This window comes from Labrus mixtus, chromosome 17 (assembly GCF_963584025.1).
Source record: "Labrus mixtus chromosome 17, fLabMix1.1, whole genome shotgun sequence".
NCBI lineage: Eukaryota > Metazoa > Chordata > Actinopteri > Labriformes > Labridae > Labrus > Labrus mixtus.
Window position 1 is genome coordinate 15,185,964 of NC_083628.1, and position 16,409 is coordinate 15,202,372.

General features: G+C 40.1%; 3 protein-coding genes across 6 annotated transcripts; 1 reads left to right on the plus strand and 2 right to left on the minus strand.

Annotated features, from left to right (window-relative positions):
• Positions 1 to 416: 416 nt before the first annotated feature.
• arpc3 (actin related protein 2/3 complex, subunit 3) lies at positions 417 to 4,527 on the minus strand. Its single transcript, XM_061060763.1, has 7 exons — positions 4,390 to 4,527; positions 3,905 to 4,004; positions 3,051 to 3,127; positions 2,582 to 2,650; positions 2,219 to 2,345; positions 1,067 to 1,161; positions 417 to 679 (listed from the first exon to the last, which is right to left on the minus strand). The coding sequence occupies exons 1-7, from the start codon at positions 4,393 to 4,395 to the stop codon at positions 617 to 619; spliced, it is 537 nt and encodes a 178-aa protein (XP_060916746.1). The 5' UTR covers positions 4,396 to 4,527; the 3' UTR covers positions 417 to 616.
• A 49-nt stretch (positions 4,528 to 4,576) lies between these two features.
• gpn3 (GPN-loop GTPase 3) lies at positions 4,577 to 7,690 on the minus strand. Its single transcript, XM_061060762.1, has 8 exons — positions 7,520 to 7,690; positions 7,254 to 7,362; positions 6,481 to 6,648; positions 6,072 to 6,196; positions 5,829 to 5,944; positions 5,271 to 5,367; positions 5,046 to 5,174; positions 4,577 to 4,915 (listed from the first exon to the last, which is right to left on the minus strand). The coding sequence occupies exons 1-8, from the start codon at positions 7,565 to 7,567 to the stop codon at positions 4,850 to 4,852; spliced, it is 858 nt and encodes a 285-aa protein (XP_060916745.1). The 5' UTR covers positions 7,568 to 7,690; the 3' UTR covers positions 4,577 to 4,849.
• A 245-nt stretch (positions 7,691 to 7,935) lies between these two features.
• Positions 7,936 to 12,940, plus strand: rnf170 (ring finger protein 170). 4 transcript variants are annotated; one of them, XM_061061426.1, is made up of 7 exons: positions 7,936 to 8,031; positions 9,207 to 9,364; positions 9,859 to 9,934; positions 10,467 to 10,581; positions 10,847 to 10,920; positions 11,475 to 11,606; positions 11,910 to 12,940. In XM_061061426.1, exons 2-7 carry the CDS (start codon positions 9,231 to 9,233, stop codon positions 12,177 to 12,179), a joined length of 801 nt encoding a protein of 266 aa, XP_060917409.1. In that variant the 5' UTR covers positions 7,936 to 8,031; positions 9,207 to 9,230; the 3' UTR covers positions 12,180 to 12,940. The 4 variants fall into 4 exon arrangements, with proteins under 4 accessions (XP_060917409.1, XP_060917410.1, XP_060917408.1 ...); XM_061061427.1 differs by lacking the exon at positions 7,936 to 8,031 and adding an exon at positions 8,055 to 8,196; XM_061061425.1 differs by lacking the exon at positions 7,936 to 8,031 and adding an exon at positions 8,087 to 8,200.
• Positions 12,941 to 16,409: the final 3,469 nt, after the last annotated feature.

Genomic DNA, 16,409 nt, shown 5'->3' on the forward strand with positions numbered 1-16,409 from the left:
GAATGCTGTTAATGTGTCTCAATCAAACTTAATCAGTTATACTGGAGAGAATTTGAATTATGCAGAACAGAAAAAATCCAGCACACATCTCTTGCTAAACATCAATAATTTAATAGAAAACAATCTGAACATTTCAGTCCCTCTGAACCTGTCAAGTGTGTTCTTTTTGTCTTATCAATTGGTGATGCTTAGCAAGAGTAGTGTGCGGGATCTTTTCTTTTCAAGTGACGGTTTGTTGTCCTACACCTTCAAAATGATGCAGGAGAACCCTTTTTTTCTGAAGTAATGTGACATTGCGATAAATTATATACACCTCATAGTGGACATTCTAACCTAAATGTTGAAATGTTTCTGACATCTTTTAATCACGACTGAGAATATGTGCTGGAGAAAAAAACAAAACTTTTTTCTTTCAATCCCTTTGATTGCTTTATTGAATTAAGCACCAGCTCAATATTGTCAACAGTCAGGAGAATACATATATTTAAATTGAAAGAGTATAAAATCATCTTGGCAACACAAAAGCAAAACCCCTCCCACCCAGATGGAAGAGAAATCCATCTCCCCATCCATCCATGTTGCAGGTGTAGAATAGAAACTTTGGGTCCTGAGGTGATCACTGTCCAGGAGCTGACAGGCTTTTGTTCATGAACTGCTTCTTGACGAAGCACACCCACCACTGAAACAAACGACATCATTAGAGAGCTGCCACAAGCTTCCAAACTCAGACATGTGTACGGTTAAAAACAAAAAAAACATCCATTGATTACAAGTCAACAGAACAATGTTTAAAGCCATAGGAACATTTGACTCTTGTGATACAGGTATAACTATTTTCTCTGATCTAGGTTACAAAGCTTTGTTTCATATTAGAATTCAAACCTGTCTGAGAGCAGCTAATATGATAATTAAAGGTTAACCTTGATAATTTCATTATAACAGACACGGGAACAGGAATCAATGACATTAAAGTGCCGATGACATACACTTGACAAGTTTTAAAAAGTACATGACAGTGGATCAAGATTACTTGATGTAAATGTTGATTCAGAGACGTTGGGCTCACCTTGCTGGGTTTGTCTGTCTGGGGGTCGAACACGCGGTCACATAGTCTCAATCCGGTCTCCTGGCGGATCTGCTGCAGGTATGCCCTCATGGTGTCTGGAAAAGGTGGGAGGATCAGTATTATTAATAATTCTCTGTGGAAAAACATGGATGTCATAACTTTGATAGGATTCATTGCAGAGCTAAGTCATTTGTTTTTGTTTTTTTGACATATTTCATTCAAATTCCACATCTCTTATATAAGTTCATCAAGAACTTTTCTCAAAGTACATTTTTGGAATGCTTGGAGACACCATGCCAGGACTGAAACAGCATTTCCTACTTCAGGGTGACTGAGCCCAAGAAGTCCTCAGTGCTATTTTTGGCTTGATATCACTTCAGCCACGAGAAAAGATGAAATATAAGAAGGGAACAAGGAGACTGGCCATAGTTCAGAGTACAGGCTGAAGAAACAGTGTCTCAAAGGTTCTCTGCTAAAAATCAGCAGAACATATGGATAATATCCCGAGCAGGACTTATTTGTTGTTGCTTTGTCTTGTTCTTATCCATGGTACACCTCATTAGACTAAGGGCGCACTCACACAAGGCCCAGTTTTCCTGTACCGTGCTTAAACACGATTGCCCCCCCATTTCCCCCCTGGCCTGCACTCACACAGATCCAGGACTAACCGGGTCTGAGCACGGTTACCTCTTGAACATAACGTCCGCATCTGCGCCAGGGTCAAGGAAGTGTAGCGTGCTTGATCACAGAACACTCACACTTGTCAAATGAGCTGGACTTCAGGGGGTGAAGGGTGCTTAAGCAGGGTAGATTGCCTAGAGTTTGTGCGGCGTGCCCTAACAGTACTGGTCCTAGTTTACAGTAGCTATCTTTACATGGACACAAATAATAGCCTGATAAAAAATAAAAATGTCAACAGGACAGAAAAGCTGATTTTGCTGTTATTACAGGCAGCTCAGACTGCCTCGATCGCTCTGCACGTCAAAATGATTTTATTCTGATTTAATGTTTGATGCATGTACACCAACACCCTAATCGGATTACTTTCTCCATCACCCATGTCAACAGTGAAGTTGGAATCCCCAATCGGAATGCTTTCTATGGGATTGAAGAAATGTTGCGCTTGTAAACATAGCGAGTGAAGGTTCTTACCGTCCTCCTGCTTGTTTGCTGGTTTAATGTACATGGCGTTGAGAGGAAAGCCTGGTTCTCCAGGAATGGGAAAGTTAGAAATGCCGAGCGTGTACATCTCCTTCTCTCCTTGGTTCCGGGAGCTGCACTGTAAGGAGAAAAGACATGCCAATTATAAGCTTCTAGCAGCTGAATTTTTCTTCTTAGGTAGACTATTAACAATCTATTTGTCATTTAATGAATCACTTAATATCACTGGTAAACATTTGAGGGTCGTTGATTAACAGCCCGCCCTATCTTGGCATAAGGCCTACAGTTGTTTCTGCAAAATGCAGACAACCAACCAGAGTATTCTCCGCACCTCAAAAAACATCTGCAGCTTACCTTCTGTAGCTTCTTTAGGCATTCAGAGATGTACAGTGTGACATAAATCAGCGTCCTGTCTGCCTCATTCTAAGAGACACAAAAGCACACAGAGCAGTGTTGTTAAGTACCTTGAAGTAGATTGAAACAAATGTGAACAAGAAAGTTATTATGAGAAGTTCAATTCCAGCCTGTTGCATGGTTAAAATCCTGAGCAACTACGCATAGGTGAGGGGAAGAGGAGAAAACAAGCTGGGGCATGTGTAAGGACAATCCACAGCTGCTTCAAGGCGTAAAAGGGACGGAGAGATGGGGAAGAGAAAGCACAGACAGGAACGAGCACACTACAGAGATTTGTAAAGTTCAATCAGCCAAATCACATTTTGTTCTTTTCATGTGCTTGGAAACATGTTCATTTATTTTACTACACTTAAATTAGAGGTTAATGTATCTGCCAAAACAAGCGAGGCAGCAACAGTGGATTTCTCACCTTGATTTCATAGTTCTTAAAGAAAACATTGGCCTTGAAGTAGTAGATAGCCTCATCAATGATGTCTGAGTCGATGCCTGAAATGAAAAAGAGTAACAATAACTATAGCTCTCAACTTGTCTTTTAGTCAAATCATCAAGATAAAGATAGGATAAAACTTTACTGTCTGTTTACAAGCTCAGAAATCCTCACATTCAAATCAGATCACACGAAAAAACAGCACAAGTTACAATTAAAATCACAGTTCAGCAGTGACACAGATATAGAAATAATGTTAGGAGATTGTCCATAGTTTAAAGTGCTCACAGTCCATGTGCAGCCCAGGTCAGGTTCATAATCAAATGCATTGATGTTGCAGAGAGTCACTTCCTGTTTCATATTTTTTTTTGTTTTTATCAAACCCGTACTTCATGGCTTTAAATGTAGAAGTGGATTGTTCTGCCTCCTCTGATATTACAAATATGAACATTTATTGAATTCTGACACCACTATGTAACAGTAAATCACATCTTCTGTTTGATAAACATGTGCATGTATGGTATAATATTTTTAAAAAAAAGGTCACTAATTCTGATGGAGACACTCACTCCTAAACACTACAGACACTGAAAAGGTTGTGAACGGTGTTTCAACAACAGACATGAATGAAGAAGTTGAAGCTTAAGTGTGCACGCTCAATGCCATATAAGGAAGTCATTATCAAAGAAATGCTCAACGTGTCATAACAAGGTATGGACCCTGCACAAACTGTCCAAAGCAAGGGATTAAACTACTTTAAAGCCACCTGAACTAAACATTATGTGTGTGTTTGTTTGCTCCTCTCTGCACTTGTAAAAACATTCATACGGGCTTACCATCTCCTCTGGCTGGCCCCTTGAATTGGGTTTTTAGGGGAAGCAATGCCATATTCCCCACCAGCCTGGTTTCTGGGACCATCAGGCTTGAGTGATAGGCCTTGACAAAAGGGGAAATAAGTTGCTGTCACATACATTTACTAAAGCTGAGTTAGCTGTGCACAGCTCCGTCAGACAGCATCATTGGCAGATCTACTACTCTGTTGCAACGCTTATAGTATCTAAACACCGTAAATGTAAAAAGATACATGTTAAATTAACACCAATAAAAAAATGATAAAAGACTTTGTAGTTCTCCAGCATCGCTGAATTGCAAAAAAAAATGCTACTAAAGCTAGCCAACGATGCTAACTAGACTCAGCATCAAAGGTAGCGTTAACTCGAAGGCCCTTGTGTCACTCAGATGATTTTCTATGCAGGTATTTACCTCTAAATGGCTTAACTGGAAGCTTATCTTATTTAGTATGTATGTAGGATATACTCACTGGCATGTTGAGTGATAAATATCAGTCCTACTGCTCAGCCGGAGAAAAATAAGAACACCGTAGGACTCACTTCCGCCTGTCCCACCCTTCAGTTTTACAGGAAGTGGCTACATGTTATGAAACGTTGCTGCCACAAGGGGGCGCCAATACGCCATTCTAACTTCACACAAGGAAAACAATTGGTATATTCGGGGTAATATTTTATTTAAAAAATATAGCATTAGTAAATCTATTAAACTACAATGGTTGAAATAACATTTCTTGAGTCTGCAAAATGGCCAACATAAATAAAAAAAATTCTGAACACACATAATACAATACAGTCAGGATCATCTTCAGGGTCTGTTTTTTTGCCCCACACATGTCCTTGCAGTCACATGCCTTGGTATTGTTTTTCCCGTTGTTTGTTTTTGTTTTTCAAAGTCACTTTTTATGCAGAATTCCTGGGGTCGTTGTATTCTCAGCCTTCCCCGCTGTCTTGAAAAGCCTCATCATAATTAAGGTTGCCTGGCTCTTCATCGACCTCCTGTAGAATAATAAGGGATATGTGTTATAACACAACATAAATGAATACAAAACATTTAAACCGCCAAATGCATTGCAATAACTAGACATGATATTTTACTGTGTTTCAATAAATGTTTGTGCATCTTCACCTTTGGCTCCTTGAACTCCAGGTCCTCTCCATACTGTATGGAGAAATCAATATGTTGCAGGACTATGTTAACACCCTCCTCATCTGAGCGATCAAAAGGCAGGAATCTCACCATACTGTAGTCATCAATCTGGATAAACAGACAGAGAGAGACAGAGGCTTGGTAAAAGTGTAGTGAATATGGGCTTAATTAAACCCAGCGTGAGAATTTAAAGGCTTTACTTACAAGTTCACAGATGGCTTTAGTCAGCTTCTTGAACTTTGTGCTTCGGATGTTATCGGAGTTATCGTCCATCATAGAGTACATGTCCGGGTCCAGGTACCTGTGAAAGAGAAAGGACTACATCACTCTTCAGCAGTGGTACTCAGCCTTGTTAGACTTAAGAGCCACATTTACCAAAAAAAATATTTCTGCAAGAGCCACAATAAAAAAAAAACTTTTCTTTCCTAAAATGTGTGTGGGAAACACAGTGACATGATTTGCAAAGAATAATTTCTGCTGACAATCTTTCCCTTTTTAAATAATTACTTTGGATTTATTTTTTTCTCCAATAGGACCTAAAAGAGCCACAACTAGTCCCAAATGAGCCAAATGAGACACACTCGAGAGCCTCAGATTGAGTATCAATGCGCTACAGGATGAAAAACTTGTTGGATTTGCAGAACTGTAAAAAAAACCTGATTTATCATTTCAGTTGTTAAAAAACTAAAACGACATAGTTCAGACTGTGAAAGAACTCTCCTTCAATTGAAAGGTCACCATACATACTCATATGAATCTTACTTTTCTATTTCCTTCTTAGCTTTGGGACTAAGCAGGTCCATTTTTGTCATGATGTTTACTTGGGGAATCTCTAATGACACCATGGCACTCAGGGCAGCCATGACTCCCGAAATGAACTGCAGTTAAGAGAGGAATGAAGATGTGATACATATTACATTGAGTGCATTTCAAGACAGAATTGAGGTGTTCTCAAACACTAAGGAACATAAATGAAACAGACAGAGACGAGCAATTGTAGGTTACCTTAAAAGACTCCACCATGAACTGGGAGTCCACCAGAAAGACCCCACACACTCGAAACTCCCACTGCTGGAGCTGCTCCACCAGCTGCCTCATCACAGGGAGATGTGTGTAAAGCTCAATCTGACCTGAACAAATAAGGTCCTTTGTCAAATCTGTGATACACTTCAAAGCATGGCCTGAAATCTGGGACAGTGCTGTATCCATAATGCTATTGTAAATAGAACTGACACAGTTGTTCACAATCATAATGCTGTCATACAAACCGACCCCTTGTTTTGTCATAGAGCACCAGGGGCCTAAAAGGGTGTGTTGTGCAATTTCTTACGGGTGATAAAAATGTGTGTTACCAGAACAGATGTTATGCCGTTACATCATCATTCATTGTTTTTTTTTTTATCAATGTAATAACCTGGACAATCGAACAGTATGTAGTCATCCTCTACATGCCCCAGGCTTTCCTCCAGCCAGTCAAAGTTGTTGGCAAAGTACTCCATGCAGAAGACCAGGCCTCCGTTAGGGCCAAATCTGAGAGATGGATCCTCCATAACGTCATCGACCTGGATCAGCTCACGGATATCTGACGACACAGAAATAAGGGGTTGTCTTATTAAACAAAGTAAAACTAAGTTCAAAAGCAAATATCAAACACACACGCGAGTGATTCACAGCATTCACTTCACTTGCACGTCACTCTCCATCATCAGCCCCTTTGGCTTAAGAAAGACATGCAGAAATAACACAATATACGCACATACAACTACAGTTGCCCTGACCAAACTCTTGTGAATTTCTCTGCTAATTTTTTTTACTGTATTATTTCATATTGTATTTGTATTGTTGAGATTATTGTGATCAATCTAAACAGTGTCCAAATTTAGTCTGTTATTTTCCTGTCAGTAACCAAGTCGTACCCATTCCACTGTAATGTCCCTCTTTCTATGATAAGCAAACCCTTTCCCAGTGCTTTGGTAATTCTATTGTCTTGAATTATTATTAGACCTAAAACACCATCCAAACCAATTCAAAGTATGTAACTCATATGACATTCTTAGTTTTCCTTGGCGTACCTTAACCTGCTTGTGGCTGTATTTTGTATCTCTAGTTCTGCATTATAGACCAATACCATTTATTCAAAACATTTGACATGCTCCTTTTCAGGACTACAACCTGTGCTTTATGTACCTGCCATGACAGGGTAGTCAAAGTGCTCAGCTGCTGGGTCCAGGTTGACCACCTGAACAGAACGGTTCAGGCTCTCTGAATGCTGGACCATGGTGGAGCAGTAGGTACTCTGAACGGGGAAACAAAGCTCCAACAATTAACAAACAGGGAGCCATAACTTTAACTTGAGTCGATGTGGGGAAAAACAAGACAACCTCATGCATTAGCATACCGCTTTAGCATAATAAGACATTTCAACACGTGTGCCTGGATGACTGATCACTGACCTTCCCGCTGCCGGCCGGGCCCATTACGAGCTGTGCAAAGCGGGGCATTTTGCCCCAACTAAAACGAGTTGTTTGTTACGCAGGTTATTGTTATAGGGTGATAAAGCTAGTAGAGCTTTATTTACTGATGCTCAGTACTTCTTCGTGTGTTCACTCGGTACTAAGCTTCAGTGCTGCCACCTAATGATATGAGGGCGAAACAGAAGGAAGCAGAAGTCAAGTAACTGGTTGACCAAACAGGGTGTACTTACAGCGTTTTAATTGGCCTCCACAGAAGAAAGAAAGTAATTTTGTCATTATTTGTCATTGTTCATTTTTTTCTTAATTTAGTATTAATATTATACTATTCTTAGAATTTTAAAAGGATGAAAAAAAAAGTCTGGCTACTCCAGTACAGTAGGTGGCAGTATACACCCAAGTAATTTCAATACAAGCCGCCATAACTAACAAAATTGAGAAAAAAAAATATAAAAGAAGAGGAAGGGGCAACAACCTGAAACAGTAACAACCAGGTAACAACAGACAAAGAAAGAAAGAAAAAGCGTGACATGACAATGACGTCATGTGGTTATCTGACCGGGTCTTTAAAATCTCGTCGCAAAGGCAATGTGTCGAGTCTTATGACAGTGAATGGAGTTGACAAGTCAAGCCTTTAGAGACAGGTGGACCTCTTATTGGTAGGTGAGGTCAATTACCGTCTCTCTTTCTGCAATGACTGGCCAGTGTCTGTGAATTGTTCTTTTTGACTTGAATAGCTCGGTTTAGTGCTCGTTTGTCACACTGGTTCGTGGACTGCTGAGCTGCTGAAGCAAACCAAACACTTTGTCGGCTATCCAAGGAAAAGGGTAGCTATGTTTATGAATTAGCTACAAGCGATTATAGCCCAGTTCAAGTCGGATTTAGAAGACCAGCTGTTTGTCTGTTAACGACTGAAATGTTGGCTGGTTTCCGAGAGCGGAGGAGCTTCATCCACACAACATTGTCTTACAGCGTTAGCACCTATTAGCAATGATTACTAAGGAAACCAGCGAGGAAAGGCTACTCTGTGTCAACTTAGCAACACGGATAGAAACAACTTAAGACACTGACAATGTTAGAAAAGTGAATAACAAAGGCAGCATATTTTAAGATTTTTTTTTATCAAGTTGGATGTTATGGGAATAAGACTAGTGTTAATTTTATAGCAACACTTAGATAGCACTTGTGTGGGATTACAAAGACTGTAGCTTTAAACTACACTAAATGGACATTCTGGATGTAGATTTACACAGAATAATTCAAATACATTTTAGTTTATTTTCAGTCATGAAGTTTACATGTTAATCAATTAGTTGAAGTACATTTTGTACACACACAGTGAGTGACTGAGGATTGGTAGCCCTTTGGACTCTCTGACATCATTGTTTTCTTTACTTTTGCTCACATGAAGTTAAACATCTGAATGTAGAAATTTGGCAGTCAAAAGTTTAAGGTCATATTTAACAAAGGTAGCACGCCACAAGCCATGAACAAATATTTATGTAACTTGAAGCGTTCTGTCTCAAGGAGAAGTTGTTGTACATACAAAATTAAAATGACTACTGCTTATTTTGACAATTATATTTATTTCTAAATTGAACTCATACACTCTCAATGACAGATCAGTGTCCTGTGAAATGCTCACTCTTCCCTCCTCTTTGTCTTCTAGTGTTGTAGGCTATGAGTGTGGGTGATGGAGGACGGTCAATGTGGAGACTTCCTGATCCAAGATGAGGACACCCTCATTGAGGGTGTCAGCAACCAGGTCTTATTTGTTGTTGTTCTCAGCATCACCTTCCTCGCAGGCCTCCTCACTCTGCTCTGCAGGTAAGCAGCAATGTCAGGAGGAAATTCACCAAAGTGCAAAGTAGTGACACAAACTTTAGCATATTCTGACAGGCAAACGCTTCATGAAACTCTGCATGAGAGGAGGAATTGTTTTCAGTAGAATGTGATTCACACAGCTGTGGTATGATAATCCCAGTAAATATATTGTATCAAGCAACAAAGATAGCTCTTTGTCATTCTCAAACAATACAACTTTTCCAAAGTTGCATATGGAGACTGTGTGTTGGATTGAATTGCAAACCTTTCTCCTTTTTTTCACTGAAAGTACTGCAAGCCTACTTACATTTCAGTTTTTCTAATGGTGGCTGTCAACAACACTGTTGATTGGGGAAACGGAACCTGCTGTTTTAGTTACTTTCCAAATGATTTTCAGATAAATGAAAAATGTTTTTTTCCCCAGGTTGTATAGTTTTATGTGCTTAAACACTAAGCTCTGTAATGTTTTGATTGCAACTGTGCATTTGACCTTGCAGACAAGAGGAGCAGAACATTCATCCTGAGAATCAGGAGCATGTTCGAGCCGTCCGGCAACAGCTCCAAACAGAGCAGGTACGCTGAAACAAAAATACATGAAATCAGCTGAATAATTAAAACCCTTTTTTATTATTTATTTTCTGTTACACATGGAATTTTAGGATCCTATTTTGTACTTATTTGAAAGGATTATTTTGTTAGTTATTGTTTGTATTTATTACAAGGAAGCAATTTGTCCTTCATCTGTACTCATAACAGGATAACCTTTATTGTTTGTTTAATTAGTTAATGCCTTGTAAATATTTGGGCTAGTAGTAGTAATCTTGGAAGTAAAATGAAACGTTTACATGACCAAACCATCACAGGAAGTGGCATGAAATACTGTTTCCTGAGGTACCGTGAACTAAAAAAAGTTTAAAAGATTTATTTTCTCAACCAGTGTATTTTGATGGTAGGATAGAAGGTGGCACTCTGTATTATTCTTCAGGACTGATGCCTAGTTAAAAGTGAATACAGCTTTAAATTAGGAGATACATTTACATTACCCTGTGTTGAATCCTGTGTTTAATGTCATACATGTGTTTGATATGTGATTTCTCTCCATCAGGATGAAAATAGCCAGGCGGAGGCCAGGCAACAGTATTACACAGACATGTCTTGTCCAGTGTGTTTGCAGCAGGCTGTTCTGCCGGTGGAAACAAATTGTGGACACCTTTTCTGCGGTAAGACTGTGTCAAGATTTATACACTAAGCAAAGCTGTTACTATGTCAAACTTAAGAGAACAAGTGGAGATGCTGGAGGACAGTCTACCCTGAGTTATTGTAACCTCCTGAGGATGTTCGATGAGCTACAACCTGTTAGCATATGCTGACATGGATAGGCATAGGACCATTGAATAACAATGAGAATGAACATAGAATTCAGTTGGAAAAAAAAAAAAAAACGAATGTCATGAAAGTGTTTGTGTGCTGTCTTTTCCCGCATAGGCTCCTGCATCATAGCGTACTGGAGGTATGGCACCTGGCTGGGTGCTATTAACTGCCCCATCTGCAGACAAATGGTGAGGCTGTCTGAATTTATTTTCTTCTGCATGCACCCAGATATACAAATATACACCAAAACAATACATTTTCATATATTTAGATAACAATGCAGCAGCCAGTTTGTCGTCCTTCTAAGTTTAGATTCCGGTATGGTCTGTATTTGTTTTGGCCGGAGAAGGTGGACGGTTTTAACGCACTCCATACGGCCGTTTTGGACGCCCCTCGTTTTGCTAGCACCCGACTTAAAAAGCCTCTGCATTTTCTAATAAGCTTCACCACCAGAAACGTGGTCAAACTAGGATAATATTGGAAAAATGGAGAGAAGTTAGAAGACATAAATGTTTTATGACCGATGCAGAGCTGGCTGAAACCCTCCAGATTCTGTTTGCGCATCGACTCTAGGAAGGAGAGTGCCGGGGCAGACCGCTCTCTAAAAGGTTTTACATTTCCACTGCTGTACTCATTTTAAGCGCTACATGTCACAGTTACATATTGCTCCTTTTTATTAGTGTAGATGTGTGCATACATTTCTGTTTGGCATTTGTATTCATTTTTTTTTTCTCTTGTCTAGGTTACTTTGCTTTTCCCGCTGTTCCATGAGAACGCCACTCCTCAGAGGGTCCAGGACGGCGAGGCAGAACCTCTGCTGATTTTAAGAGACATTAACGATTACAACCGCAGGTTCTCAGGCCAACCAAGATCTGTGAGTCAAAACACCCACATGCACATTTAGGCTGCAGTAGTTACACAGTTATTGAACTTACTTTATCCAATATTGATGTTAGTTACATGCACATATATGTAATAGAAACAATTATTGATATAGAAACAAGCTGAAGATGCTATTAGAGACATTTCTGTAGTGCTGTTAAATATATTAGCACTGATATTTAAAGAAAAAAATCATGCAATTGAGATTCTGATGCATGGAGTGCATCATGGATTGTACAGAACAGACTTTCACATAATACTTTCTTACTGTGTGTGTACTCCTGTGTGTCATCAGTTTATGGACCGGCTGCGAGATGTGCCCACCCTGCTGCGTCACGCCTTCAGGGAGATGTTTTCTGTGGGGGGCCTCTTCTGGATGTTCAGGATCCGAATCCTTCTCTGCCTGGTCGGAGCACTCACCTACCTGGTGTCCCCGCTGGACATTCTCCCAGAGGCACTTTTCGGTCTCCTGGGATTCATGGACGACTTCTTTGTCATCCTGCTTCTCTTTGTGTACATCTCCATCATGTACAGAGAGGTGGTGACACAGAGACTGAACGGCTAGGTGCCCGCTCATTAACAAGGCCTTAGGTTTTCTCAGGAAGAGGTAGAACCCAGCATCTGGATGGATGGATGTGAAGAAGAAAAAGACTCACAAAGAAAGAACTGAGTAAATGCTCTTAAGGACAGATACTCAACAACACTGGTCTTCGAAGAGAGGTTTACCTTGAAACCAGGGACGTTTCTTCATCACTGGAGAGTGATTATAAGCCTCATCTCTGCAATGACTCTATATAAGGAATTCAATCTTTCATCGATGGCTTAATAAATGTTCTGTCGAAGTGGACAACAACACAGCATGGGGGTGGCTGTAAACGAATGTGGTGTTGTGTATACCTACTTTGAACCACTTTGTGTATCCAGGGAACACTTTTTGATGAACTGAATGCTTCAGCCAATTGGATGACAGCGTTTTCCTGACTTTGGACGATGTGCATATCAACATAATAGAGACCACAGTAATGTAACGTAATGTGAACTTGACCTTACTGTATCGATGGCAGTGTCTTGATTATATGCATTTAAACCTGGCTGTCTGCATCCAAAGTGTCGACTGTCTTAACGGAGTCATGTAACTCGAACCATCTTGCTGTTGTTATTACAAGCTTTGTGGTCAATTCACCTGATCACGCACCTATGTAAGGAACATGTGCTTATAAAGAGTCACAATGACATGAAAAACACAGATTATGATCTTTGTAGCATTTTAATTCCATTGAAATAATAATAAAAATCTGAACCTGCATGCAGGCAGGACAACCTGAATATATATATAATAAAAGACACCAAAGCAAAGTGCGAAAGAAGAAGAAGAAATGAAACTTGAGCCCTGTTTCCACCAGGCCTTTCAGTTTGGTTTGGTACACCCTTATCTCGCTTGCGTTTCCAAAGCCAACCGTTCCCTAACACATCACTACATCATAACAGCGCAGTATAGTTTAGGTGGCCAATAAATTCACCAAAGAAGAAGAACGCGACACAGTAAACAAAGATCAGTGTTTCCTAGGAAGGTCTGCATCTATGGCCTGACAGTAGTCTCAAAAAACAAAAACAGCCTTGAAATTACTCTCTCCAAATCCACAGGATAGTTTTACATGGTGCATTTTGTGTTTGTCCTTTATTACCGCTATCGAACGCAAAGGGGTTCTTTCGACCAATCAGACAGGAACCAAATAGGTAGGACGGTACAGTTTGGTAATTTTGGTACCAGTCCCTGCTTATGACAGTGGAAACGCCAATAAACTAAACATTAACGAACCAGACCGCTTGGTGGAAACAGGGCTTAAGATATGATACAAGTAGAAAGCAAACACTGTCGCTGCCTGTTTCGATACCATGGCAACATAAAAAGAAGTCCTCCGAACCCAATATTGGGCAATTTCTTGTCTTACAAAAGTTACAAAAAAGTAGCATATGCCTGAAGAACTGTCTAAATTGTACAAAAAAATAATTGTACATCGTTTAGGTGCCAAAGCACTGTCAATGTGTTTGTGCAATTTAAACCGAGCTATCTCTTTTTGTGTCCCAGCAGCTCTTGATTAAATATATGATTACAGAACTGTAGATTTTTTAACCTTCAGTACTTTTTTATACCATAAAAAAAACTGTGATTGTATCATTTTAAAACACATGGTATCAAAAATATCAATGCATCAAACATTTTGACAACCTTGTGCTGCCAAGAGATTCAGCCACGATCAGGCTCAGAGTCAGTGGGTGGGCTTTTCATATTTCTCCGCTTTTATTTTTGGAACACTGAGTCGACCTCTTTTTAATCTCTTAAGTCATGTATTTATTTGTTGATTTTGGGCCCTTTTACCTTTATTGGATAGGACAGCTGAAGAGAGACAGGAAATGTTGGAAGGAGAGCGAGTGGGGGGATGACATGCAGCTAAGGGGTCGAGGTCGGATTCCAACCCACAGCCGCTGCGACGAGGACTATAGCCCCTGTACATGAGGGCGCACAACATCACCGCCAGTCCACCGGCGCTCCCTCTAAGTCATTTATAACATAATGAAAAACGAAGATGAAAGTTACATGTACAGTGTGTGTTTCTATTTATATTGTACATGATCAAGAAAAGTATATTCTTGTTGAGGAAATCAGACATTTTGGATTTCATTGATGTTAATGATGTTGGTGTGATCATCTGAAGCACTCTGTTCATACTTTTAGTGGTGCATGGTAGTACTGTAGTAGCAGTCTTCATTTTCAGCATTTTTGACTTGTTTACATTAGACACATGCTTGTATCAATCAGTCCTTAAAAAGACAATATATTTGATATTTATAAGAAGGCACTTGGCACCCTAAAGTAACTTGAATCTAAGGTTGCCAAACTTCACTGCTTCAGATCACTAACTGAAACTATCCAAACCATTTGCTTTTCTCGGGGACTCTGTCTGCTGAGCAGGCGTCGGCCTTCATGTTCATGAACCGTAAGGGGGGTTGAGGCTTTAGTGTCGGGTGAAGATTCAACTGTCAAATCCATTCTGTATGTTTCACAACGTCGCATCTCAAATAGGACCATCGGCTCCCTCCTGGAATGTTGTATTTTAAGGTGTGGCCGAGCTGTGTCATACCTTTTCTCTGTCTTCACTGAGTGTCTCCTCAGGTTAGTTTCTGGGGTGTTTGAGCAACCTCCACCCTTTTGTTTTTTTTTTGATTGCCCAACTCAAGCAAATGACAGCAGCATGTGTTGTAAATGCTTCAACAGTTCGACAGCTGAGAACTGGTTAGGTGAGAGACTCATGCAGGTGGGAAAATACTACAGCTGCTGGGAGAGATTAGAATGAACACACACACCAGTCATGCATTTTGTGTTTTCGCTGGCTTTCTATATTTTCCTTAAGATCAAAGTTCTTTCCATAAAAAATGCTGAAAAGCCAAAGCATTGAAATACATGGTTCCTTACATGGATTCCAAAACATCTTGTCAGTCGGGATATAAACACCATTTATTGAGTTTGGGCGTGTCTCTTATCTAGTGATGCAAGAAATTCTGTTCAAGCATGATCCAGCTGAGCATAATGCCCCCCATGGCTGAGCCAGCGTGGGTCAACTGGACCGTTTTCCATTCCTTTCCATGTCCCTGTTCAATGAGGGGGAGCAGAGTGGGATTTTCTGGCACAACTTCAACTACCAAGGTGCATGACTAGTGAGAGGCTTGAAGAGCTCCAGCAACACTTGTAGTATGAAGATCAACTTTAATAACAAACGTGTTAATAGAACTGTTCAATGGGGGACTAATTCCCTTTGTCATTCAACCCTGAATACAATATTTTGCCATGACCATCACCTTACATGAGCCCTTCAGGTATTCATTGAGATTCCCCCGATGGTTATTAGTGTGTTATTCATGTTTTGGAAGGAAATTAGTATTTTTTGTTTGTATGGCTCCCCCTTTCTTGAGAGAGATTTATCTACAGATAACACTATCCAGTAAGTGTTATCATGATTTTATTTAATATGTATATCTAATTTTGACAACCAGAGCAGACAGAAACACATTATTTAAAATGATACAGTGTCACAATTGTGTAAACAATTCAAACGTAAGGGGGACAAAGCAATACATCACGCAACCTGTGAGCAACCGGTGCAATCGTCATGCATGTAATGAAGCTGCTTCTTACTCTTTTCTGCTTGCAATGATATGTTCTTTACTACTTATTTATTGATACTGTGAATTTGTTTTAGATATTTTTTAAATTATAAGTAGCATTGAACTGTCATTACAGTGTTGGTCACTGTTGCTTCATTTGCTATTTTTGCATTGTCCTTTTTTTTTCTTTTAGGCCATGTGCTGCCCCTTGAGAACCCCCTCCTCCATGGGGAAAGTATCCCACTGTGACATGCATGTGAATCCAGGTCAGAGGTTTTACAGGCAGGTTGTCCTGATGTTTTCAAGATTTTTTAAGGACAGTTTTAAAGGTTTAGTGGTGGGGGGGGGGGCACACCCATTTTTTTGTGTTTGGTTCCCTGAAGCAGGTAAATCCAGCCCAGCCGTACCCTCTTATAATTGGTTCCCCTGCAAGTGTGGCTGTGTATAATTGTTTGGTCTTTAAAGTGAAAAAGATCACACAACTCGGTTTTTTTTTGGTGACATTCTTGTCCCAGAGGAAGGACATTCTCCTTAGGGAGTTTTCCCTCTGTAATTGTGGGAGTTTTCTTGAATGTGGACTGTAGACTCCGCCCACCCAGCCCTCCTCAGGCAGACGCCAGACTGGCAAAGC

Excerpts from the sequence above, each read along its gene's own strand:
- arpc3 (XM_061060763.1), bottom strand. Across the intron at positions 3,128-3,904 it reads GGGGCCAGCCAGAGGAGATG|GCATCGACTCAGACATCATT; the intron begins GTAAGCCCGTAT and ends TTTTCATTTCAG. Across the intron at positions 680-1,066 it reads AGACAGACAAACCCAGCAAG|TGGTGGGTGTGCTTCGTCAA; the intron begins GTGAGCCCAACG and ends CGTTTGTTTCAG.
- gpn3 (XM_061060762.1), bottom strand. The coding sequence starts at position 7,567 with ATGCCCCGCTTTGCACAGCTCGTAATGGGCCCGGCCGGCAGCGGGAAG. Across the intron at positions 5,945-6,071 it reads TCATGGTGGAGTCTTTTAAG|TTCATTTCGGGAGTCATGGC; the intron begins GTAACCTACAAT and ends TCTTAACTGCAG. Across the intron at positions 4,916-5,045 it reads TGGAGTTCAAGGAGCCAAAG|GAGGTCGATGAAGAGCCAGG; the intron begins GTGAAGATGCAC and ends ATTATTCTACAG.
- rnf170 (XM_061061426.1), top strand. The coding sequence starts at position 9,231 with ATGGAGGACGGTCAATGTGGAGACTTCCTGATCCAAGATGAGGACACC. Across the intron at positions 9,935-10,466 it reads AACAGCTCCAAACAGAGCAG|GATGAAAATAGCCAGGCGGA; the intron begins GTACGCTGAAAC and ends TCTCTCCATCAG. Across the intron at positions 10,582-10,846 it reads TTGTGGACACCTTTTCTGCG|GCTCCTGCATCATAGCGTAC; the intron begins GTAAGACTGTGT and ends TTTCCCGCATAG.